General features: G+C 42.5%; 1 protein-coding gene across 1 annotated transcript in view; it reads right to left on the reverse strand.

The window, feature by feature from the left end:
• T265_13409 (hypothetical protein) overlaps nt 1-24,829 on the reverse strand; it is a gene marked incomplete at both ends in the record, with an annotated part of 76,721 nt that overhangs the window by 39,098 nt on the left and 12,794 nt on the right. The window contains 3 exons of the mRNA XM_009168763.1: nt 4,893-5,044; nt 6,844-7,042; nt 15,145-15,335. Of these exons, the coding sequence (XP_009167027.1) occupies nt 4,893-5,044; nt 6,844-7,042; nt 15,145-15,335 (542 nt within the window). The remainder of the gene's footprint in view (nt 1-4,892; nt 5,045-6,843; nt 7,043-15,144; nt 15,336-24,829) is intronic.

Raw genomic sequence — 24,829 nt, forward strand, 5'->3', positions numbered from 1 at the left:
ATCGATCGTCACAACCAGGACAGTTACTGGGTCGTTGTTCGATGAGTCGGGCACACCAATCACATCGCTCAAGTGTGAACACGTTCGCCTATTCAGACGTGATAATTCAGATGCGCTCAACGTGCGTTAATGGATTAGTGGTTGCACGCTCGCCTCGCATGTCAAATGTCCGGGGTTCAAATCCCGGCACGGCCATTGGCTATGCACTGCTGATGAGCTCTAATAAGAGTGAAACTCGAGTCCAGTGCTTCCCTTTGATGTGGACTCGCCGGAATAATTACGCCAGAACAGGAACACTGGTGAAATGGTTAGTTCATTGAACTCAGAGTATTGTACTTTATGCGGGATGTTGTTCCTATCGCGCTTTACTGCAGTCGACCAATCCGTACCGGTTTATATCAAGGCCGAAACGATTCACTTCCGCTTATACTCCCAGGTATTGTGATTAATAGGCCAGTCCAGGATGTATGCTTTCACATGCTCCTTCAGGCACGGTATGACTGCCTGATTTGTTTTAATCGCGGTGTTACTTTCGATTTCGTCGAAAGTTGGACGTGAATCGCATCATACTCGTTCACCTACCGCAATACTGGTTCATTCCATAATCTTTTCCTTATCTACTGCCAGAAACGTTGCAAACTGATTCCGCTTGTCAGACAGTTGTAACACTTGTGTAATCAAACCTCCGCATCCGGTATCAACGAGGTGATCAATCGTGCGGCTTCAGAGAGTTACGTCTTACTCGGACAGTCACAGGGACAATGGATGTGACGGTGTGTGATGTTAACTGCCCTGAGAACCTTACAATTTTTCAGACACGTAACGTCGGATGATTGAACAAGCGACTACGAATGTGGTCTCATCTGGAGAAGAGAACATGAAATTCGATCAACTCCACACTGGAATCCTCATGTAGCGGCCTCTCCTCTAACAAAAAAGTTCTATTATTAATAAACAGAAGATTTTCATCTTCCGGAATTTTCACACCTCGTGTGCTGACGGCTGAGAACTGGTGGAACCCAATAGCTACTAGGAATGAGTGCTTATTTTGCCGTTGCGTCATCCTAAGGGACCACTCCAACATATTCTGGTAATATTGGGCACTGTCTGATTACTGATAGCTTAGGTTGTTTTTATGGAAATTTCACATTCCTATCTGCACCTTACTACTCACACTACATCAAATAAGTTACTGTCTCGTCCTTCAGTCATACTGTAACATCAACGGAGTACAGGCCGCAGTATGAATCGATCTGCTTTGCTAGTTTTGTTGTAAACTGACAGTGGTAACACTGCGCACAACGGTCGATTGATCAATGTCGTCGGATGTCACTTCGAACCGATCGATACAATATGGTCGAAAGCAAAAACACTGTTGTTTTTAACTGAATTGACTTTGGGGTCACGTGTCACGTGTGCTTCGGCTTTCCCCCAAATTTCATATACCTTAAAAATGTTACAGACAAATGGGAACCAGTCGGTTAGAGAAGTGCCGTTGAACGGAAGGAACTTTAAAAGTTGGATTTTTATTCGTGATCATTGAAACCAGGTCATTCAGTGGAAGGCCAGAATGAGGGCAACCGGTCAGTGGCACAAACAAAGCGTTTATCCATGGTTCTTCACCTTGAAGTACACAGTTTGTTTCATTAATCCGTTTTAAACTGTTTGCTATGCCCGTGTTAGCAAATTATCGTTTATATGCGCTGCGCAATTTGTGGCGTAAAAATCAAATTTTAATAGAATGCGTAACACCCAACTCTTCGGGTGAACACTGGGAGGCACCAACTCGCGGATCGCGAATTGCAATTTAAACAGTATGAGGTCTAAAGCTATAACGTCAGAGTTGAAAACTTGAAAGATTGGATGGGAAAAACTCACAAGTGCACAGATGTTCAATACTGTGACTAAAATCCGTTGCTATGGTGCTTGACATCTCTGATTGTGTCGCCAAAACCCCACTGTCCAGACTAGCTTGTTAACGACTTTTTTTCAGAAACGGAGCCTATGATGACCCGACTTGATTAGAACTCAGTCACATGCTATGGACTAAACACAGTGTGTTACCAAGCAACATACGGTAAACTTCCAGATTTCCAGGATATGGGCTTAGTTTCTATACAAAGAGCTGAAGTTTGGCAAGGGAGATGACGAAATATCGATCAGACTTGTTAGTATATAGCTCGATTGGGCGTCAGTCAACAACAAAGACAAACTATAAGCCCACAGACTGGAAAAGGTCTGATTAATGTGAACTCATACTGACTTGTGTCAACGTACCTTCGATCGAATGCGAATCTACACACAGCTACGCTCAGTGCCACGGGTGTGAAAAGGCCAGCAGTGGGAATGTTAACGACTTTCAGAAACGGAGCCTATGATGACCCGACTTGATTAGAACTCAGTCACATGCTATGGACTAAACACAGTGTGTTACCAAGCAACATACGGTAAACTTCCAGATTTCCAGGATATGGGCTTAGTTTCTATACAAAGAGCTGAAGTTTGGCAAGGGAGATGACGAAATATCGATCAGACTTGTTAGTATATAGCTCGATTGGGCGTCAGTCAACAACAAAGACAAACTATAAGCCCACAGACTGGAAAAGGTCTGATTAATGTGAACTCATACTGACTTGTGTCAACGTACCTTCGATCGAATGCGAATCTACACACAGCTACGCTCAGTGCCACGGGTGTGAAAAGGCCAGCAGTGGGAACACCAAAATTCTGCTGTTCAGTTCTTGATCTGCATGCATCTTTATGCCTGAATGCTAAGCATCTCTAGATGTCACTGGGATGGAGCCTCACAGTTGCAAGGCAGTTAGTTCAGACAACTTAATCCGATCAACACCATAAGTAGACAGAAATCGTCAACTATGCATCCTCCGGGATGAATGATCTGCATCAGAGTATGACTAATCAGAAAATGACTTTATGGCGTTCCTGCGACGTGGACTGGGTAGCTAGTGGACACAGGCTGCTAGCCAACTCAGACAAGACAGAAAAGAACCGTCCATCGATGAAGGGGAAGCTTTCAGTCATTGCTTAGTTGGCTAGGTGATAAAGACAACTTCAACCAACTAAAATAATGTGAGATGAGTACTCATTTCCGGAATTGTGTTCGTACTGTATGTGACCATCACAGAAGAAGTATCCAGACTCAATACATCACTCAGTGTGTGCCATATTAGGAGAGGATGTTAAGACACTGCCGGATATTAGAAAACATTTTTCTGGCCCAATAGGGGTCTTGTGCACCGCACCTTCAGACCCTGTCAAGTTTGAAAGCAACGGCATACATATAACCACCCTTCGCTTGAGTTATTGGTTGAATTCAAGGGTTTTGGGGTTCTCCAGGTCGATGGATTCTTCTGAAAACGTTCGTTCTACAAATCAAGTACTAGATCACTGCAGTATAATTTGTTCTTCTGGGCCTTGAGAGTGCACTGAGAGCTCCACAAAAACTGCCCCATGGGCAATGCTCCTGTCTAGACATGAGGAAACTTACAATATCTCAGTTCTCGCGCTTCTTTCGGGTGCCATAGCAGCTAGGTTGGGTGCTTCAGCTGAACAATTATTTGTTTTCAATTTCACCCATCTAATTCGACCTCCTAACTGCATTGTTCAAATAAACCCGATGTTTCAGACAGTCTGTCACAAGAAATGTTCTGAAAACTTTAGTCGCTCTATTGAGACCAGACTGATCGTTTGATGGGGGTTAAATTAGGTGACGAAATGGTTACAACCCATGTGTATTACAGTTTGCAATTCGGTTGGCGAATTAGGCTGGGAAGTTTCGAACGTCATAGTGTTTGAAGTAAAGGAAAATTTTCAACTTTCCAGCATCCGAACGAAGAATACCAAATCGTCACTAGCTGTGCCTCGTTCTACCTTTAACTTCAAGTTGCTTCTAGCGCATTTAATTTGATAAAATCGAAAGCGCTCACTGGGATCTGTGTTGCGACCCTGAACAGTCTGGCTGACGGATAAACCTACTCAGATCGAAAACTCTACAAACTTTGATAATGGCCTTTCCCATTTAGCGGTGGATAAATTAGTTGGAGAAAGTATAATATTGATAGACTGAACTGAAGCACCAGACAAAAATTTTGGAGCCTAGTGATGAGAAGGGTCTTGTGTGGATTGCACTTCTGCTCAAGTACAAAGAATAAAGCTTGTGTTGAGAGCAACAGGCCGTTGTTGTGATAACCTTGACCACACCATGTGAATCTATTAGGAGAACCAGCTCCGAACGTAACGGAACTACGTAACGGCCAATGGAATAATCGTTTTTCGTTGAGAGACAGATTTCATTGGTTGTTCTTCACTCGCCCTTGACAGATGAGTGGTAATCTAAGCATCGCTTTTTTGACCCGATTGTACGAGACATTGATTAATATAGCAGCTGGTTCGCACGTTCATTGACTTTTCTGGTTTGACCAAGCGCAACATGCGATCAAGCGGCTATCCGGACTGGGGTACATGCGATCAAGCGGCTATCCAGACCGGGGTTCACAGTAATAAGAAGGCACTAAGGGACTGTGGTCTACAACAGTGACTTCTTTCCAGTTTGCAACGAATTTCCAAATTATCAAATCACAAGTTTACATATATTTCTTGTAGTCTGTTCCACCAAGACACTATAGATAGTGAACAAAATGACTGCTGTATTAGAGTGTTTGCTTCTGACGGTAGTCTGCCCTCTCAAATTTTGTCACGCCACGGACTTTCTCCGAAATGCGCGACAATTGTGAGACCCAATCCGACGCGGTTGCGTGTTGTGTTGAATTAGTAAAATTCAATGTCGTGAAGCTACATAAAAAGATATTCTGCATGGAAAACGACTACAACTCACTTCATCGTCTAGTGACGACGAATGGATTATAACTCACTTCATCGTCTAGTGACGACGAATAGCTCTCACTCTCCGGGGATTCAGACAGGTAGGGGCGGAAGATTTCCGTATCTTCCTTCCCATGCGAGTCTGTCAGAACATCATCAATCTTGGGTGGGCAGTTTCCTTCGTCTTCATATGATCGATTATCTGAAAAAAAGTTACAAGAGAATAAGTGAGTTCTACTGTGAGCAAGGTGGTTATTTGTGGATGAGCGACACTTCATCAAACCACGATTCTGTCAGTAGATAAACAAGCATGCGGAGAGAACTAGGTTAACTGAAAAAGGGACGAGATGCTGAAGATCAGTATTGATTGGAAAAGCAGGAGATTCAGTTTGCCAGTAGCAACCTATTATTATCGTCTTCGAAGGTAACTAGAGAGTCATTGAAGAGTATATTACCTACACTCAAAGGGGGTGGGAAGATTTTTAATCGAGCTGAGTGGCTAGTGCAGGTTTATCTGACTGGACGGCTGCTGAAACACGGGACTACTTGGGAGTCAGGCTTTTGTGGGGCTGTGGTGTCAACCAAATACAAAAAGCTCTCCTGACACGAGAACATACGGGACAAAAGATCCTGGTTTCTACAAGACATATTGCCAGAGTGACCATGTCGATGTGCATCAAATTCGTTGAGAAAGTTAGTGGCACTGATCATACTGGCTGATTACACTGGCTGTTCAGATCACCAAAAGAGAATATACATGAATACTTCACGCTTTATCTACAGTAGCTCTGTTTCCATCAACATCCTCTGGACCATGACACTTCTCGGCAAACGTCACCGACTTTTGAGTAGTCTTTTTATCCCTTGAAGCAGCCTCGTGTCTGTGTAGCGCTGAAACGACTCTCATCGCCTTTTTGCATAGGACTTTTCTTTAACTCTTCAGAGAACAAGATTTCGTTCACTCGGAAAGGGCATTCCAGCAAGAAGCACCATGTGAATGTGTTGAAGGCCCCTCTGAGGATATGACATACATCACGCGAAAGAAAAGTGCTGGACGACAGAAGTTTGTATTCTCTCACCGTTATCATTAATCCCGAACTTGTTCAAGTAAACTTTCATAAGTCTACTCAAGGCGCATTTTCTGCCGTCAACATCTTCCCGATGCGATGGCATCCAGCGCGAAAAAACTCCACCCAGAAGACAGTCTGAGAAAGGATCTCCCATTCAACTTTTGTGATTATTTTTGAATAAACACTAGAAATTACGTCCTTTTACAGTCCAGAAAGCGTAGTGACAAAAGCTAACACTCGGTTTATAAATGCTTTCTTAGGCTTTGAACCACCATCTGAAGGTGTTCGACGTTGAAAGCAGCAGAATCACCATGTTAACACTCACCAAATGTGAAAACAAAATGAATCCACAATGTGTACGTTGGACTGAGGTTGCGATTGCAACTGAATAAAGATTGGATTTCCACCCCCTGAATGAAGACCATTCTCAGTAAGGACAAAATCTAAAACTAGCAATAAGTTTTTTCTTATTTCTACGAGCTTTACAACATGTATGACCGTGCCAGAGGGGACAAGCTTATCTGGTTCTTTGAGACAAATTTAGGGAACCTGGTAGCTGAATACTAGTCTTCGAATCTGTAAGGACCCTGTTTAATCAGTTTGTACAACAGTCTTCAAACTGCGGCAGAGTACAGATTAGCACATGCAAAGATCTACCGAGTTACAGTGTGAAACTCTTACCGACGTATCTAAGAGGTTGAATTTGTTGTAAAGGGAAACGTTTAGCAAAACCAATGTAGCGAAAGTTAGATAAATCCGTGTGATAGACTTTCACCTTGCCCTGAAATCATACAACTCTCCGCGGAGAGAAACCATAGGCCTAATTCGTTCCTTCTTTCTGTGTACTTTTTGGGGGCATATTGTTCTGGACTGAATTAACTCAAAACTGAAAAAGATGAGAACCACTATCTAAGGCGTTAAATAAGCTCACCGATATTTTGTGGATCAGTCAGTCCGGTTTCCCCGCTTACATCTGGCTCTTGTGCGGTCAAATCCGATATGGCCTTTGGGACCTTGATGGTCTGTCCAGCAAACAGACTTCGACAGACCAATCGGTTGAGTTGACATAGTTCTGAAGGGGTCATGTCAAACCGGGCTGCCACACTGGATAAAGTATCATCGACTGATACCTATCAAAAAAGGGATCATAGATTATAAATCGCCTAGTATACGTTAACTAGAGATGGAACTGTGAGTTGTGGGAGTACGTCCTTACGGCCTGACAGCTTGTTAAACGGCATCCGCGAACCACTTCAAAGAGATGGTTGCTTTGCAGCAGCAAATGAACATTGCTCGCTTTTGTACTCCCAGTTTGATTTGCGCTTCCATAACCATCATCCTAAACTCTTAGTTGCATTCAGTTTACAAATCTGAGTTTAAAGTTTTTCTAGCAATCTACAAAGTCAAAAAATGCAACTGCTGAGCACTAGCAGGTGGGTTGGATGTTCGGGAAGGTGTCCAGGACTCTTACTGGTCATCGTTGAATACATAACTACAATTTTCATTTAAGGAACGTAGACTACGTTAAGGGAAGCCCAATATATGCTGAGTCAACCTTATTGTTTCATTCTATAAGTAACTTGACAAGGCAAGATCAGATACACAGAAAGCTTGCCAAGTCCTTCTACCCACGTACTAAAAATAGGCTTGAAGATTTTCAACGCAAAATGAAAGATGTTGCATTGGAGTCTCCTATATGAAGCAACTTCAAGAGTGAGATGGCACATATCTCATTTTATTTGGACTTTCTGCATCAACTCTTATCGCTAGGTTCCTTGGGGCCTTGAGGGTTGACTGCTAATTAGACCAGTTAGCCATAATGTCCATTTTACGAAGTAAGGTCTTTTTTCATCACAGTTGGTGCTGAAAGAATGGTCAGGTGAATTCCAGCGGAATATCTGATTTGGGGCAGTCTTCAGCTATCTTCAGTCTTCGCAGAGAAACTGTCTCTTGTTTTGAGTTGTCATATGATGGACCAATACAGATTCCAATTGAGAAACTGAATGGAAACATCAAAAAGGAGAGGTTACGCTAAAAATTCAGTGCCTAATTGGTTGGCAAATGAGTGTATTTGTCGAGTCTCGTGCAATCTGAGTTCAAATAGAACATAAGGTTGATGAAAACTCGGGGATTGCTCATACATGAACTAACAGTTTTCAGCAACCCTATGAGTAGCTTCACACGTCTGTAGTTTGCTTACACTGTTTCCGTATACATATCAGTTGCTCAGCTAACTGGAACAGTTTTCGTACGATATTGAATGACAGCCGAACCACCAATGATATGACGGTGTTTGAAAATTACACCCAGTGGTTGAAAACGCTCACTGCCAAACTCATGAGCGGTTACTGGAACGTTAGAACAGATTCATCCAGACAACCATTTTAATATCAATTGTGGTAATGCGTTCACACGTGTTTAGTATCCCTATCGGAAAACAGTGAACGCTCGTAGCATAGATCACCATTATTTTGATCCCGATTCACGTCAGGACTGATACACTCATGAAGAAGTTCAAATTTCATGGCACTCTACTGAATTAAGGTTTTTCAGTAGAAAGTATCGTGATCACGTGCTCATTAGATATCTGACTGCATGTCTTACGATATGATACCAGACACAAGTAAACTTTTCTGGTTCCATCTTTTGGAGACGACGATGGAAACGAGTTGGAAACACGAGTGATGTTTAACCTGGAGTGTTTCAATCCATAAACCGACAACCGAATTCCGGTATTGGGGAGTAATTAGGTTATGCGGTAAACCTTCGACATCCAAAGGTCGGATCTTAGCATTTTGAATGCTACCAGTCGGCAAGCGGTAGCTTTCTCTGGGGATCCAGTTGTAAACAACTGTTTCGAATTAGTTAAGTGTCAGGGTATAAGGGTGGAACTGACTTAAACTATTTTTTCCTGGTAGTCAGATTTGGATGACGTCGGTTCAAACAATAATAGTGCAGGCACAGTTGAAACACTTGGCGACTGTTCGATAACTTTTGGGTGGAACTAATATTCGATGTGCTAATTCGAATGTCAGATACAGAAACAAGTATTCCTTCAATGATGCACTTTTGGCTTATTGTGGTATGCCGATGAAGTAACAAAGACACGTGACTTGAATAACCCACGTAGGACTTGCAGAGACCGCAGTTATGACTGTTTCGTCTAGAAAGGGACAAATTCGTCAGGGATTCTTTTCGTTTCGAAGATGGCAGGGTTTTAGTGTAATACGGTGCGACCAGTTCACTTGCGACCAATTCAGACCGTGCGCGCAAGGGATTGTGAGTAAAGTTATTCAGATAAATTTGTGGTATTTACTGTTGCCGGGAAAAATCAGCAACCATGACCACGTTTGTAAGTAGAATACACTAAAGGCCTTGTGGTACTCGATGGTGCCATCCTATCGACCAAGGCGTGATCAGGTAAGAGACTTGCTTTGTAAGCAAGCAATTATTATCATAATTCAACTTTTTGATAGTAAAAATTTCAAAGCTGAGTCGACCGTCCGAAATCACGCTTCTTACTTTTTTCGCAAACCTATTTACTTTTTGTTTGGGTCTCTTCGGCTTGGTCTCTCATCTTTGATCTTCTTTGCATACCGGAGATTTTCTCAAAACAAAAGCATAAACCTCAGTATGCACGGGTCCTATCTGAGTAGTTGTCACTGAAGATGCCGACAACACTGGGTCACTTGAGGTGACCAGTTTGACTGAAAAACGAAGCTGTTAAGTTTTGTTTAAGTCCTGATGATCAGTCACTTGTAAAACAGGGTCACTTGAGGTGACCAGTTTGACTTAAGAACGAAGCTGTTAAGTTTTGTTTAAGTCCTGATGATCAGTCACTTGTGATTGGATGGCACTGTCCTTCACCACTAACCGAAAGATTGAGGAATTTAGCGGGGATGATTTGTGCCAAAATTCTCTAATTTTGTCTTCTGTCTTTTTGTTCTGTCATTCTTGAGAAGAGCCAAATCTGACCACAGATATATATATATCATTCAAAAAATTTTGGCATGTTTCCGGTGTTTCGGTTCCTGGAAGGAACGGTAATTTGCTTTATTTAGTCTAGTGGATTGTCGCATAGGATTTGTTGAAATAACCAGCATCACTGCAAGACTAAGCGGCTTTTAAATACGATATCAACCGATCAATCAAGAAACCGTGTACCACAGGTATATTGGTTCAAGCTCCTACGGTTCCGGTCACCGGAAAACGGGAACGTGGAACCTACAAGCAAGCCTTGGAGGCGAAGGCATGTTCAGTTTTCATGAAGGAAACTCCTCACAAGGTTGCTGAAAACCCAGCAAATCTCCTCGGTGTTTGCGAGCAGCACACTTACGATTACTTCCATTAAGGAGCTGAAACACTTTAAATATATGTTGAACAGTATACCAAGTAGCACACTTCTCTGATCGTTAGTATGTTTCCGGTGTTTCGGTTCTTTGTTTCAGTTTGTTCGGAAATTAGGTGGCTACACATTGAAGGCGACGGCTTTATTGAACGAGTGCCACTGACTGCGCAATCAGACCCTTTCTACCAATTTTGTTAAACACTGGCGATTTGAATCTTGAGTCCCCATCCGGGGAGGCGGCAGTTGCGCACCCGACTAAACTTACTGGTTAGTGTTTTTGTACTTCCTTGCCAGGTCGTACACTGTCTCGGTCGCACAGGGCTGGAGGAAACGAGATCTGTGAGGCAGACAGTATAATGGCATGAGGAGTACACGTGCCAACCAGCGCAGCCTATGAAGCGTGAGTAATTCATCTGTCACAGGGGAGTTCCTTCTTCCTCAGACCATCTGGTGTGTCTCAGCATCACCAATACGATGTTCCCACCGGGACCATCTGGTGTATCTCAGCATCACCAATACGATGTTCCCACTAGACCTGGTCAATGGTTTGGAGACACCGATGGTTGAACACCGGCAACTTCCGTATGTCTTTTGCGTGTAGGGGCCACGTCTCTGATTCACAAAGCAACAACGCACTGCAATCTCTTTATTTCACAGATAAACTGACGTCATGTCAGTGCTATAGATGCCGGAGGTTGAAAAAGCTGCCATGACCTTTCCGATTCGAGAAATAAATACGATATATTTAGAGTGGCAAACTACTTAATTCGTCCTGAACGTTAATGGGCACGAGCATAACCAGCCAGACCATTATCTCAGTCGAATAGCTCAACTAATACACAAAAAAGCATGTCATCTAAGACATCAGAGTAAAAATGTAACCAAAGAGAAGCTTGTCGAGTGTGTAGAGTGACTGGCGCATAATATGCTATTCTCAAGTGTCCTCATTCGGGAAAGCATAGACTACGAATGAAACGCTAAATTATTTTCAGGAAAGCTCTGGTTTTCCTCAAATGTTCGCAACCAAGGCTGTTGTTTCCCACGGTTCGCGTGCTCTCATTCAATGCATCAACTCTTTTAGGTCTCTGTACCACTGTGTTTTGTAGAAAAAAAGAACGAGTAACGGCGGTGACAGAAAGTCAACAAGCTTAGTAGTGCATGAGTATTTTAAATTGCCTGGATTTTCAACGTTACTGAGCAATCGATCCAGGGTAGATAGAGTTTAGTATCCAACACTTACTCCTACAACAAAGCACCGAAAAGTTGAGCGAACAAAATATAAAAAATTCCGAAATTCGGTTAATGAACCTCTGTGTATATCTTTGTAATGTGCTACTCATAAGGTTGCTGAAAATTTGCCGCGACTGTTCGGTGTGCTAAATTTCTCTTCACTCGAAAACAAGGGTATCATGCCAAAATATATCGGTATGGTGCCGACTGAAACATGAGGCGGCCTGGTGCAGCACATTCAGTTGCCTGAGAACATCATAAACGAGAGATTCAGCTGGGTTCCAGGTGAGTCTCTCGAAAGACCAAATTAGGTTGCAAGTGAGTGTATATTCGCTAATTTCGTGCAATTTGGTTCCAAGTAGAACATAAGGTTGATGGAAACCCGGGGACTGTGCCTACCTGATGAGCCCCAAGAAGGGCAAAACCGGTCGTGAGTTGTCGATGGAGTTTCAGCAACCCTATGAGTAGTACATTACATAGATATACATGTATCACCATATCTCGAATATCGTAGTGAATGAAACATGAGGTGGCCTGGTGCAGCACATCCAGTTGTCTGAAAACATCACAAATGAGAGATTCAGCTGAGTTCCAGGTGAGTCTCTCGAAAAAACCAAATTAGTTTGCAAATGAGTGTATATTCGCGAACTTCCGTGTAGTTCATCGATCCGTTGCAGTCGGTAGCATGGCTGCCTGAATGAGCTGATGTTCCAACCAGCTGGTCCTGGATGCAGCTGGGAGTTTGATTGGGTGTGTTGGTAGCCAACATCGACTACGTCACACAGACACTGAAAAAATTTTAACTTCGCCTCTCAAAGCCACCTCAATAGGGACGACAGTGCACCACAATATTCTAGTCGTCCTTTTTCTTAGTGATCTCTCACAAATGTCTTCTGGGTTTCCATGAATAGTCACACAGGAATGTGCCATGGTTGAATGCAAAAAGTCACATGATCAAGAAATACCTTGAAAACACTGAAAGCTGCATTCTGGATTGAAATTCGACGGTGAAACATTAGAAATCACTTTGGAAGAAGGAAATTTTTGTTGTATTAGATGGTTGAGCTTTGCGGAACTTTGTTGTTGTAAACAATTAAGTCGTTCTTCCTGATGCATCAGGCGCTCACTAGAGCAGTAGTGACACTAAGATGCTAAAAATAGACTCTGCAGCAAGGAATTCAATTGTGCGACATATTGGAACCTGGAGGCTTACTGCAACCCTTCGTTAATATGGTATGGCCTATGTTTTGTCTGGTCTGTCTTTGGACAAATCAAAAACTAAAGCACTCGGTCCCCTAGTGGAGTCACTCGGGCACCCAAAGCATGTCAGCCATTGCTGTCACAGAAACCCACACCGAGACTCAAGTAGATAACCAACGGTACAAAATTTACTTGTCATGTGTTGCTTTCAGCGGAACCAAGCTGAAGAATGCAGATAGTTAATCAAAGACAAAGCTGAGGAGAGGTCAACTACTGGCCGATAAAAAATGCCTTAAACATCAGCTGGATGGTTTTGAGACTGATCGAGCGAAAGGGATTGTATCCGAATTCGCAGGAAGCGCTCTGTGTTGTTTCTCAAGATGGGAGGGAGCCATAGGCTTTGAGACACTGAAGAGTGTAAACAAATTATGAATACTTCCGGCAACGTAATGACTAACCGGTACATCATGGTGGAATAGGCTACAAGACCTGAATCCGTGCATGAAAACCAACAGCTCAACCCACAACCAACCCAAAAATGCTAAGTCAAGAGATTCACGCAAAAATTTAGCGCAGTGGTTGGGACAATATATCTACGAAATCAAAAAAATAAGAACGTGGTTAATCTGGAAGACATTGCTGCTATGGCCCTCAGAGGGTTCTCAAAGACCATTCAAAACTACATGGTTCGAATTACAACTGCCAAACTTTACTGACAGGACTGTCTCAGCGGACGTTAAACACGAAGCGAAATTCCATAGCCTGCCTGGCTAACTGCCCTGTATTCTCAAGAACAGCAGTAGAAGGATTGGTTTGACAGGAAAACACCCAAGTACCAAGAGGTCATCAGGTCAAATCAATGCTTCTATGGTGGTTCATTCGGGTATCTGGCACAGGTCCCGATTGTGGTTCAGTTAATTTTTGTTTTTTATTCAAATAGCGATATGATAAACAGATATCATCAGGTCGCACTGCGCTTCATGATCAGACTTCTCAAAACTCAGTAGTTTTTAATTCAAAATTTAGTCACCCACAACTGGAAATACATCCGATACTGAAGAAAACCAAAGTGTAGCTAAAACTAGTCGGGAGGCGCTGTTATTATTCCTAAAATTTCTCTATGATATCATCTACTGTGTCTTTCCAGGAACCTCTCGAATACTGTTCCATCTATCTAAAACGTAAATTAACCATTGGCTTACACCAACTTTTTCAACATACTGCTCACAGTGACACTACAATATGATTTTGGAATTGTCATTTTTTCATACTATGACCAGGCATCACGAAAAATAAGTTTCTTCCACATTCTTACGGTCATTGTCGAGTAATTTCGGTTGGTTGACAGACATTTGTATCAACTGTCATTTCTAACAAAGCCAAAAAGCTCTCATGTTGGGTAACCGCTTGGGTGGCTGGGTGGTTGAATCGCTCTGACTCTACATCACCCACTGCAACACAGTCTGGAACACCAGACTAGCGGTTTTTATGAGCTCATTCTGTTATATCCATTCAAAATCTCTGCCCTTCTGTTGGCAGAAACGCTAGGGCCTTATTCTCAATCTAAAATCAATAACTTTTCGACTGATAGCAGTCAAACATTGTTGAGAAAAAACAGAACAAAAAACATTTAAACATCAGTTCGATATCATAAACACGGTAACTCCCAAAACTATTCAGATTCATTCGTTTCACATGAACAGACTGGGAAATATTTCGACTGATAACCTCCCTCAATGTTCCCACGTGAACCAAAGGCATTGACGAAATAAAGCACTAAAAGATCACGTGGCTTTTCTCCAGCATTTGATTTGATCAAATGTATTGTGAGTTGCCTTGAGATCAGGTGATTTTGATATCAAACTGATTATTGGAATTTGGCGTAGGGTTGCGAAACTGATAAATAAGAAGTACAAAGTGGCATGGGCGGATCGAAATAAGATCAAAATTAATCTGAGGACTTGAAACTTTAGAATCGTATGAAGGTGAAACCAGTCTACAACACAAACCTGTGAACAAATATGGAACCCAATAATGACGTAATTATATGAAATTTAAACGGAAACCCATTTGGCTGATATGTTGGAATGTAGACATTATCAGATTTCTGTCGCGCCCCTTGGTGTTGCAGAATTCTACAAGCACCCATTTTTGGAGCAAAAGCTAAGACACCAGTTCATTGACCTCTTCATTATATATTGATATAACCCGGTAAATATCACAACTAATCTCCAACAGTGACGAATATGCTTCTTCCCTAATCCACATTGACCACTAAGGTACTGAATGATACTAGCTTAAAAAAACGCCGAGATTATCGGTTCCTCACGCTAGCATCAACCTTATCCTATTGTTACAATCAAATAATCGGCTTTCAAACGCATTTCAACTGAATTTCGGTTCCTCATTTCAATTGAGCTTGGAAACGATTTCGGAAATCTCACGAAAACTTACCACATAGTCCATCGTAGCCCTATTTGGGACAGTTTTTTTGACCTCGGACGAATGCTGCCTATTCGGAGAAATTTGTTTCTTACGACCTCTGTGTTTCGAGTCATGACTGCCGCTGGGTTCACTGGACCTTGCACTTGCCGAGCGTTTTTCCTTATGCTTTCTTCTTCGACTTCTTTTGTTTTCTTCTTTGGCTGGTAACAGATAAAAATAAGAGAGGATGCAATTTATTTCAAATTCTTGATCGATTTCCTAGTTGCTTTCCAAAACAACTAACTAACTACATAACTAGTTTCGCATTTCTGTCACAATGTAGAATCTTACACATGATCTGCCTTGAGCTACCATGTGAGTGGTGATCAATGAAAAGACGGGTTTCCTTTCACTTCATGTTTGGCTCCTTCTGTTGAACCAGTCACGTAAGCGTCCTCTCATTGGCTGACCTCGCTCTGTCAACATGATTGGCTTTCGGCTTATTGATCGAGGCAAATCACATGTTTCTGAGGCTGTAGCAGTGTGTCCAGTATGCCTCAGTATTGTTCTCGTTCCTTGCCATGACCCAAGAGGCCTTGAATTGAAATATCTGAACAAACTAGAAGCAGCGCATTGGCGCCAGAAGTCCCCAGTCCAACTGCATGTACTGTTTTCATTGTTTCTACTGTAGATAGGTTATTCCTTAGCTCATCAATATTTATCAATTCCGTTTCGACCCAATGCACCAGCTGTTTTTCCGGAAATCGGTTAAGTTAGGTTCCCCAAAGTTACTTTGCAAGTAATCTGGTTCATTCGTGCTACAGCACATTTTCTGAATGCGAATAAATTTGCCCAAAAATTGTTCATCTTCAAATTTCATGCAGACATGCAAATGGACTACGAGGTGAAACTGTAGATTGCGCATTCAGGTGCACGTGGCTTATCGGTAGGTCACGTGCTTCTAGTCTGGTTCTGCTCCAAGGCATACAGAATAGGAAATACTGGATGAGGGAGTGACCGTACTGTGTTAGTTACTGGGGCTGCTCTGTTTGTGAGTAGTGCGCAGGGCATGTTACACCTTTTGAGATCCAAGGGCATGAGCGTGGTACGGACAGGTTAGTGATGGTGGTCAGACTTGTTTACAGGCTAAATCTATTAGGAGAAAGGAAGGGGATTTGTCCTGCCTGATGTGCGCACAAGCAAGCGAAGAGTATGTCCACTGCGAGCGAGTGACGAAAAATTCGCGTCTTGTTCGCGAATATGTCATATAATAGTAAACAATTTATTGGGGTCCTAGAATATCCTCAAGTCCAGTAAATGTGGTAATCCACGGTTATTTAAACAGTAAACTGTATAGAGGTTTTTTCAGCTAAGCAAATATGTCACTAATAGATTAACTTTGAGCAGTTGGTTAGCACTATTCTAAAACAGTGAGGCTGTATAATAACAGCGCAGAGAAAACAAGACAGCCTCAGAATGAATTGCCTCCCAACGTTTGATAGTAATCCCAATGAGGTTCCCTTCAAAGTGTGACGAACAAGTAGTATTGCAGAGAATACAATAACTTCCTCCAAATGGTAGCTCCTTCCTGAGAAATATTCACACCAGAGTAGTCACAGTAAGCTGTGAACAAGTTCGTAGTTCACTCCCACAAACAGCCGCAGACACTACGACCATCTGAGTTTTTGGCTTTCCACTGAGGAAGAGTTGACACAACTATGGTACATTCTGGTGCCGAAAATGTATAGTTTATTCTGGTATGACGTTTTTCACAGCCATCGACCTCTTCAGAGCGAAACTGCGACCAGAATCAGTCTGCTGTAATCAATGGTCCCACCGGAGATACTCATATAAGAAAGTTTAGAAGAGTGAACAAGTGGTTATTTACAGCTACATTCTGTTGGGACCACGTCAGTATCTCAGTGCAATTATGATTGCTTAGTGACAAGTCGAACGGATGTGGCCAAATGTAGTGGAAAAGTGAGGATTTGTGAGCAGAAAACAAAACAGCTCAGGCAGATACCGCAACTACTGGATCATTTACAGTGAATATATGAGGTTCTCAGTGAGAGATTTTTACCATTTGGCGTGATTTACTGACTTTCCCGTGGCTGAAAATAGCTTGGAGCCCTCTGCACATTTTTCTCATGATTAATTCGCCTTAGAGACAGCCTATAGCTCTGAGGAGTAGTCAACCACGAATGATCACTTGATTCTTATTAGTGTGACCTTCAGGAGACACCCAATCTGACGTGACTTAATTTTGACTGAGTGTGTCAATGTAGGTCGGCCGTTTGAGCTTTTCTAGGATACATCTTTGGTATGCATGGAATTTTGATTGACTTGCGAATGACTTCTATCCTGACGAACCAATAACCGTAATTGCTATAATAAACAATATGATATTAATATAATTAATGATGTAGTTGTTATGATAACTTTAGCTCTGCATGTCTCTTGTGGATACCGGTCATGAAACTGTTCACGCCTTTTAGTAATGTTTAAGAACAGGCAGGTAAGATGGGTTCCTAGAAAGTATCATGTTTCATAGCAATGTAGCAAGTTATATAAGGCAGGGCGGATTTGTGGCTCGGAACATTCAAAAGAGAAGGAACTGTTCCTGCACTAGACACTCCGGAAGCCCCGATGAGACCGTACCTAAAACACCTATGGCGCAAACGAAAGATGTCTATCTATTTTTGAAGTTGAGGCTTGACCGATGACTATGTAATACGAAGCCCGATTTGGATCAAGCTGTAAGAGGAAAGGAAAGTTCTGCGGAATTGGTGCTTGCATAGAACACTTCAGGAGTTGTCCACTGGATGGACAGAGGTAGTTTGTCGGAGTGCATCCCGCGGAACTACGCCATTCGTTATTGGGCAAATCTGCTCGCTGTCTTTGCTCCAAATGTTATTGCGCGACCGGAATCGATCAAAGTTCCCCGGCCAAGTTTGAACTGAGTCTTTACATTCAGCCACCATTGTTCTAATCACGCAAAATCAGCTTTAGCTGGACGTACTTGATATATATATTGCTTGCGTATTTACTTTATTTTGAGTAAGTATTTTGAAAGAAACAGTGGCATCTCACCAAATATCTTCTGTCCCCGTTGAGGCATTGAAACTCAAAACGCAAAATTACAGGTATGGCGTGATTGAAATGACTCAAATGGTCTGTGCGGGACATGATATTACCCAACAGAATCGCAGGTTTGACAGATGCATAGCTCGCAACTAACGGCTGCCAAAACCCAGATGTTTGTGTGTTTGTTTTGTTTAAACTGATTGGGGGTTAAAAGCAAACCACACCTAGCATTGCGATGGAATACGTTTGTCGTTAAACTGGTTTTATACGGTTTGGTGTGACAGAGTAACTAGCACAAACATAAACATGCTGACAACAACAAAAACTGGGATGCAGTTTCCTCATTCAAGTACACCAAGGCTGATAAAGTGTTGGCTGGTATTGTCCATCCCAAGGCTGAGTTTATCTGAGTAGTGTTCTTCACTCTGTTATATCTGTTGATTCGCCAATTTGCGGTATCTGGATGCTGACCTTAGTGCCGGGAAAAAGACCCACAGAATGGAACACAACAGCCATATTCCGAACAAGCGAGTGAGTGCGGGACTGTGTGTGACTGCCTCCTCGTGTAGTGTTCAGAACCTTGATAAACACGTAGGCATGCATCCTATCCGGTAGATGTGCTCAACAATCATCAACTCGATCAACCATGTCTTGGATTTGTCAAGACGAACTACTTGGAACTGTTTATCACTTTTAGTAAGGTCCAATGATCCCGACAGGCATTTTTTTCAGCAACCTCCGATCAGTCGTTCGGAGGGATACTGAGATGATAGTCAGGTATGATATTTTTAAGCCAGTTTTGAATTGATTTAATTTTCACAAAAGGTTTTATCTGGCCTCTATAATTTAACGTTAAAGTCCACAAACTATGCTTTCATCTCGTACTTATCAAAAAAGTGTCTAGGCACGCAAATTAATGAACCAAAGGTGCATATTTCCATTTTATCAAGGTAGATCTCCATGAAGCTGTAAATCTGTTGATCTGAGTTGTCCAACGAATGCCAAAGCTTGGGTTTTCCCTTTTAGACCCACATACTTGCAGCCAACTCCCCACAGGAATGATGCTAGTTTGCCTCAGTTTGATAGAGGCAGCAAAATTTGGGAGATGTAAGTCATGGGTCGTTAATTTCTGGGTCCATGTCTCTTTAGCCGCCACTGACGGACAAGAAATTCGTATCAGCGTGTATAGAATTAACACGTCAGAAATGATTACTATCAGTCTACAGGTAAGTAGGATTAGTGGTCTCTCTCGTACACACAACATTTCGGGGGTGGATTCATGGCAGACACAAAGATTGCAAGAACAAATTCAAGACTGAATGTCAACAGAACAGGAAACAGAGACGGCTCAAGTCAACAACCCTATTTCCATTGATAGTGCTTTAATCCTTACATTGGTTGGAAAGTAATTCCCTGTTTTGAATTCATACAATTAGATATGAAGCAACAGTTGAGCAGTTCCCTTCTTTTTTAAAATGGTGCATGAACAAGAAAGTTTGAATACGCGCTTCTCACTGATATTTTCCAACCCAAAAAACCGTTCTCTAAGGTGATTACGTCGAGCAGGAACAAGACTCTAGAATACATTACCGTCTGCTAGCACTGAGGGCGCGAAAAAAAATGAAAATTTTTACTGAAGATTTCGTCCTATAAGTGAAGGTAATCCATGATGACGACGCTAGAAGCCGTTTTCTGCTTATTGGGATTAGTGACGAGTGCGCATCTCTTGAGTCACCGGGTCACCTCGAACAAGTGACATCCAGGTTAGCAGGTGGAACAACTACCCGACATTTCAGCCGCCCGTAGCCCATCAGTGAACGTTTAAGTGTCCAAACTATATGCCCCGAGTTTGCGGGTACAAAATTTTCTGAATATACAAGAGATGGGCATTGCTGATTTTCCACAATAAGTAAAAAACTGGTACTCAGTACGAGGTTTTTTTCAGCATCGATTCACCCCACTTATGGGGAGAAATCTGAGTTAATTGATTTTCTGCCAAGAATGCTAGAATGCGGGATATTCGATTGCTTCACAGGACAGTGAACGACTATCTGAGTTCACTGAAATGGTCCGAATTCACCAGTTGCCTTACTATCAATAATGCTGGATTTCGAACTATGGGCTGATAATCAGGCGCGCATCACTGATCTTGGCACAGTCATTTTTCAGAGATCTGACGGTCTGTTCTGCCAAGGTAGATGCCACATCAAGTGCAGATGGACTGAAAAATGACATTAAATGCAAAAGCGCTCCTTTCTCTCTACGATGATGGGCTTGAAATCTACGGAATAAGACGAAACCAATTATACTTTGGTCTTCGGCCGAAGAACTAAGGTTCAGGGCGGCTGTTACTTTCCGCCCAATGTTTTTCGAATGCGTGGTCACCGTCAGGTGACAACCTGGAGGTCATGTGTTGTAGGTCACAGCAGCTGAGTTCATGTTGGCCGTAGGATGAATGTTTTCCGGTATGCTTTATTCCAATAACTATTCCAATTTATGCAGATCGCTTGGCAAATGTTCTGCACTGTCCTAAGTCAACCGTATTTGAGGCCAATACACATACTGCCTAGCTGTTCACCAGTAATCCAAAACTGATAGCAATCGTTCCAGTGTACTGACTAATAATCGTGTGTGATTCCCCAAGAGAGTAGAAAAATTATGTGACGCGAAAATTGGCTGCCATGCATTTGGAGAAACAGTACTCTCCTGATCAGCGCCACTGCCTTGCAGCTATCAGTAACCAGTGTTTCAGGGGCCGTAAGTTGGCCTTTCTTTGACAATAATCTGAGAGTAATAGAGTTCAACTCTATGGACTCTGTGCACTGATAACTGCTCATGAGTGCAACCGAAACAACAAGATAGTTCTGTGGTCCTACCGCTCACACAAAACGTTTTCCTTACTGTGAACACAGTGCGATCCGTTCGAACCAAGGGTGTGGCCAAAGGAATGATTGCAGAGATGTTTAAGTGAGGACTATAGTCGTTCAGTTTGTTCAGTCAGGCCGCAGTCCGGTTACTATTAATGGAATCAAACCTAGCCTGTTCATCGAGACCAGGAACACCTCAGACATAAACTGTTTACCATATAAATCTGTTTACTCCTGATGCTACAGAAACGACCTACATGCCAATGTAGCCAAAGTATCTGGATTATTGTCCCCGAAAAGTGCTTGATGCCACTGACTTACGGTGTACTGTGGCTGCCTTATCAGATAAATCATCGATTTCCGATGTCACACCGTCCATTCCTCTGTATTCGCAGGCGGACGAACTAGTTTACCCGTCCCAGAAATTCCGTCTTCATCTAACCACATACTATAAAATTTATTATCACCGGTACGGAAATGAATCAGAGGCAAACCTGCAGTTACCATAACAGTGATGTGTGGATTAACTGGCAGTAAAAACCGATCGTTACTTAGTCCACCAACCATAAATTACCCCGATGATCCTGCGCCTTAACCACTGCATCGAATTTGTATTATTCGTCTATAATACAATGAAATTTATTAGTCACAAGTCGGCCAAAAGTGACACGTGAACCAGAGCACACATTTGAATAATTTTGAATGCCTCTTTTTCCAACTTTTTCCTCACCATTGTTCCAGTGGCAATAAATTCAAAAGAAAAATTCATAGTTCAATAACCAACAGCACTACAGTAACGATCAACTCAAGTTTCGTTCACCGTCTCTCGACTCCGGTGCTAGACTCGACGGAATTCGAAGAAAAACTTACCAATTTTTGGAAAAAAATTAGATGCAATTAGGAGAAACTGTCAGAAAAGCTCATTTTACGCGGTTATCTCACCCGCCAATTTTTGTCTAACTGACTCGAAATTCGATAAACCGATCTGATTAGTTGGTAGAAACACACAAGAAAATGGATCGTTGATGGCGGAAATATTCGGGTAGACAGAAATTTGACCATAAACGTTGTTTAGGAAGACAACTCGGTTACAAATCGCTTAACCTCTGGTGTGGTAGTCTTGTAAAAATTAGTATTTGATCTGCCATGACAATGAGAGAACCAAAGTTGGTGTAAATTAGTTTTTTTCCGCCTCAAGATACCAGAGCAAAATGATTTAACCATTAAGGGTATCTAGAGCTGGAGTTACAGTAGTATAGCGATAGAATCTACGATTTCACTTAGGTTAATAATTGAGGCTTTTTTAGTTTGGGGATGGCCGTCTACCCCTCCAGCTCTAAGACTTGCCTAGGGGTACAAAAACCGTCATGACTAATCCCTCACTGACAGTATATGCCGTCTTATCTTTACTGTGGTATTGAATAAAAGACAAGCGTCGAGGAAATTCTCAAAGAGGGTGCTTTTTCTTTTGAAAATTCACAAGTACTCTTTTGTCTGGTACCAAACCTTTGATACCAGGATGAGGAAACTTCCAACATTGTTTACTTCCGACAGCGTCGCCTACCGACTGTGGTAGATCATTCCGCCTGGTGCGTATCTAGAGCAGAATATAGCTAGTAACTCGGAAAAATTCTTTATTTTCTCCAGTTTCCCTAGGAATTTGGACTCGGAAATAACTTGAAAAGAAGCGGCAAATACTTTGCATATTTAGATTAAACTAACCTACTTCAACAGCAGATGATCTTTGAATTGAAAAAAACATCCTTTGTCCGAAGTAGACGCATTCTCGTTTTTTTCCAAAATTTTCCAATTGACGCAGAAATTTTCAGTTAGTTTTTCATGAATCCCATTTCCTAGGCCCGTGGCTAAAGCAACTTAGAGTAACTCACGTTTTGTCTATTCTCCGTTCCTAATAAATGAAAGTTTTCTGCACCGCAATAGTTTCTTCTAAATTTTCCGGGGGTGTAAAACCTAATTAAAAATCCCAAAGAACGCTCAATTTGGTCTTCATCAGAAAGTTCACAATACGGCCCTCTGTTTTTTCCTTATTTATTATTTGAGGACTTCTCGTGTTTGCACTCGACCAGTGATGAGACATCAGGTTGGCAAGGTCAAAACTAAAATTTAAATTGCTTGAACATTTCCATGGTTTGAAAAATAACACAGTGACGAGCATTAATGTCTTCGGGATCTCGTCATCAGGTCAGTACATATCTAATGTTTAAAATAAGAGCGAAAAATGAAATACGCTGCGAAGATTGTTTAGGGAAATGCAAAACGTGGAGACAAAATGATTGATTGTTTGCGCTACCCCCTCCCCCATGTCGCATCTAGTTGGATGTTGTGAGTAAGTGCAGAGGGCTGTTGAGTGATTTGGCCGGTTGAATCGTGTCACACGACCAAGGCGTTCGTACGAAACGTTTCTGACAGCACAGTACCGGGTTTCGCAGGCGTATAGCGACTGCCTCGGCCGTTGTCAAGCGACGTCGTTGAATAGATACTGCCAGTCTATTTGGCACCCGGTAAATGATTTGAAATGACTCATTTTGCATGACTGCGTGCCAGGTGTCAATTAGGTGGGATGCGATTGAGCTCCTGGCTGAAATGTTGAGGTAGTGGTATTCTGGTAAGAGAGGTGCTCGCGTATTCTCTTAGAAAGTTGCCATGTCGTGCAACCAACATATTCCGCTGAACAACAGCAGGAAAAAGAATATACAACCATATTCTGGGTGAGGACTGGCATCTTGTCTTTGAGGTTTAAGTTGAGCATAGGGTTTGTTGTAAACCAAGACTGTAGAGTTGCAGCCGGAAACGTGCGTTGTAAGGGTTGCAACAAGCGGCGATTGACTATGTCCGCAAACGGATCGTCTTTATGCGGTAAACTCGAGTATATTGACTTCTTTCCAACGGCCGTGAAAGATGGTTGGATAGGGCGGTTGGAAATAGTCTTTGTTATAAACCTCTCCGGGTAGCCATTGGCTCGTAGCACGTTAGCAATATGCTGCAGTTCGGAGTCCAGTGTATCAGCAGAGCAAATACGTTTTGCTCTTTAAAGGCTTGAGATTAGGCAGGCCGATAGCATTTCGATGGCCAACATACAAAGAATGCCCCTGGTAAAACGCTTTGTACTTGCAAGTAGGCACGAGGACCAATTCCGGCATTATGAACAGCCCTCTAGACAATCATAACGATAAAGCGGATATAGTGCCACTTCAACATACACAGTGGACTTAGAGTTAGAAACTTACAACATGCCTTCGATATTGATGACCAGCTACAATTCACAACATCTTAAGCCAAACCAGGGCAGAATCACGAGGAACCCATCCTTGAAGGCGGTTCGTGCCTCTGGTGCCTAGAATTTCTGCTTTCACACGTTTCTATCAGGACAAGAGCTGACTACCGTTCAGCGATGTTTGAAAACAGCACTGTTTTGACAGATTGTGACTGTAAGTACGCGAAATATGGCTAACCACTGTCACCGTCTTTGATATTGTATATACACTGGATCTTAAGGGTCGTGTGTACCAGGCTACACTAAGGGCTGTGTTGTTGTATGGGTGCGAGACATGGCCTCTTCGGGTAGATGATGTGAGGCGTCTTCAGGTTTTCGACCACCGATGCCTCAGAAGCGTGGCTGGTTTCGGATGGCGTCAGCGTATCAGCAACGAGGCGATTAGAAAACGGGTATTTGGTTGTGCTGCAGGCACCTCAATCCGGGAAAACATCCAGCATCATCGACTACGATGGCTCGGTCATGTGCT

Source organism: Opisthorchis viverrini (genome assembly GCF_000715545.1).
Source record: "Opisthorchis viverrini unplaced genomic scaffold opera_v5_64, whole genome shotgun sequence".
NCBI classification, from domain to species: domain Eukaryota; kingdom Metazoa; phylum Platyhelminthes; class Trematoda; order Opisthorchiida; family Opisthorchiidae; genus Opisthorchis; species Opisthorchis viverrini.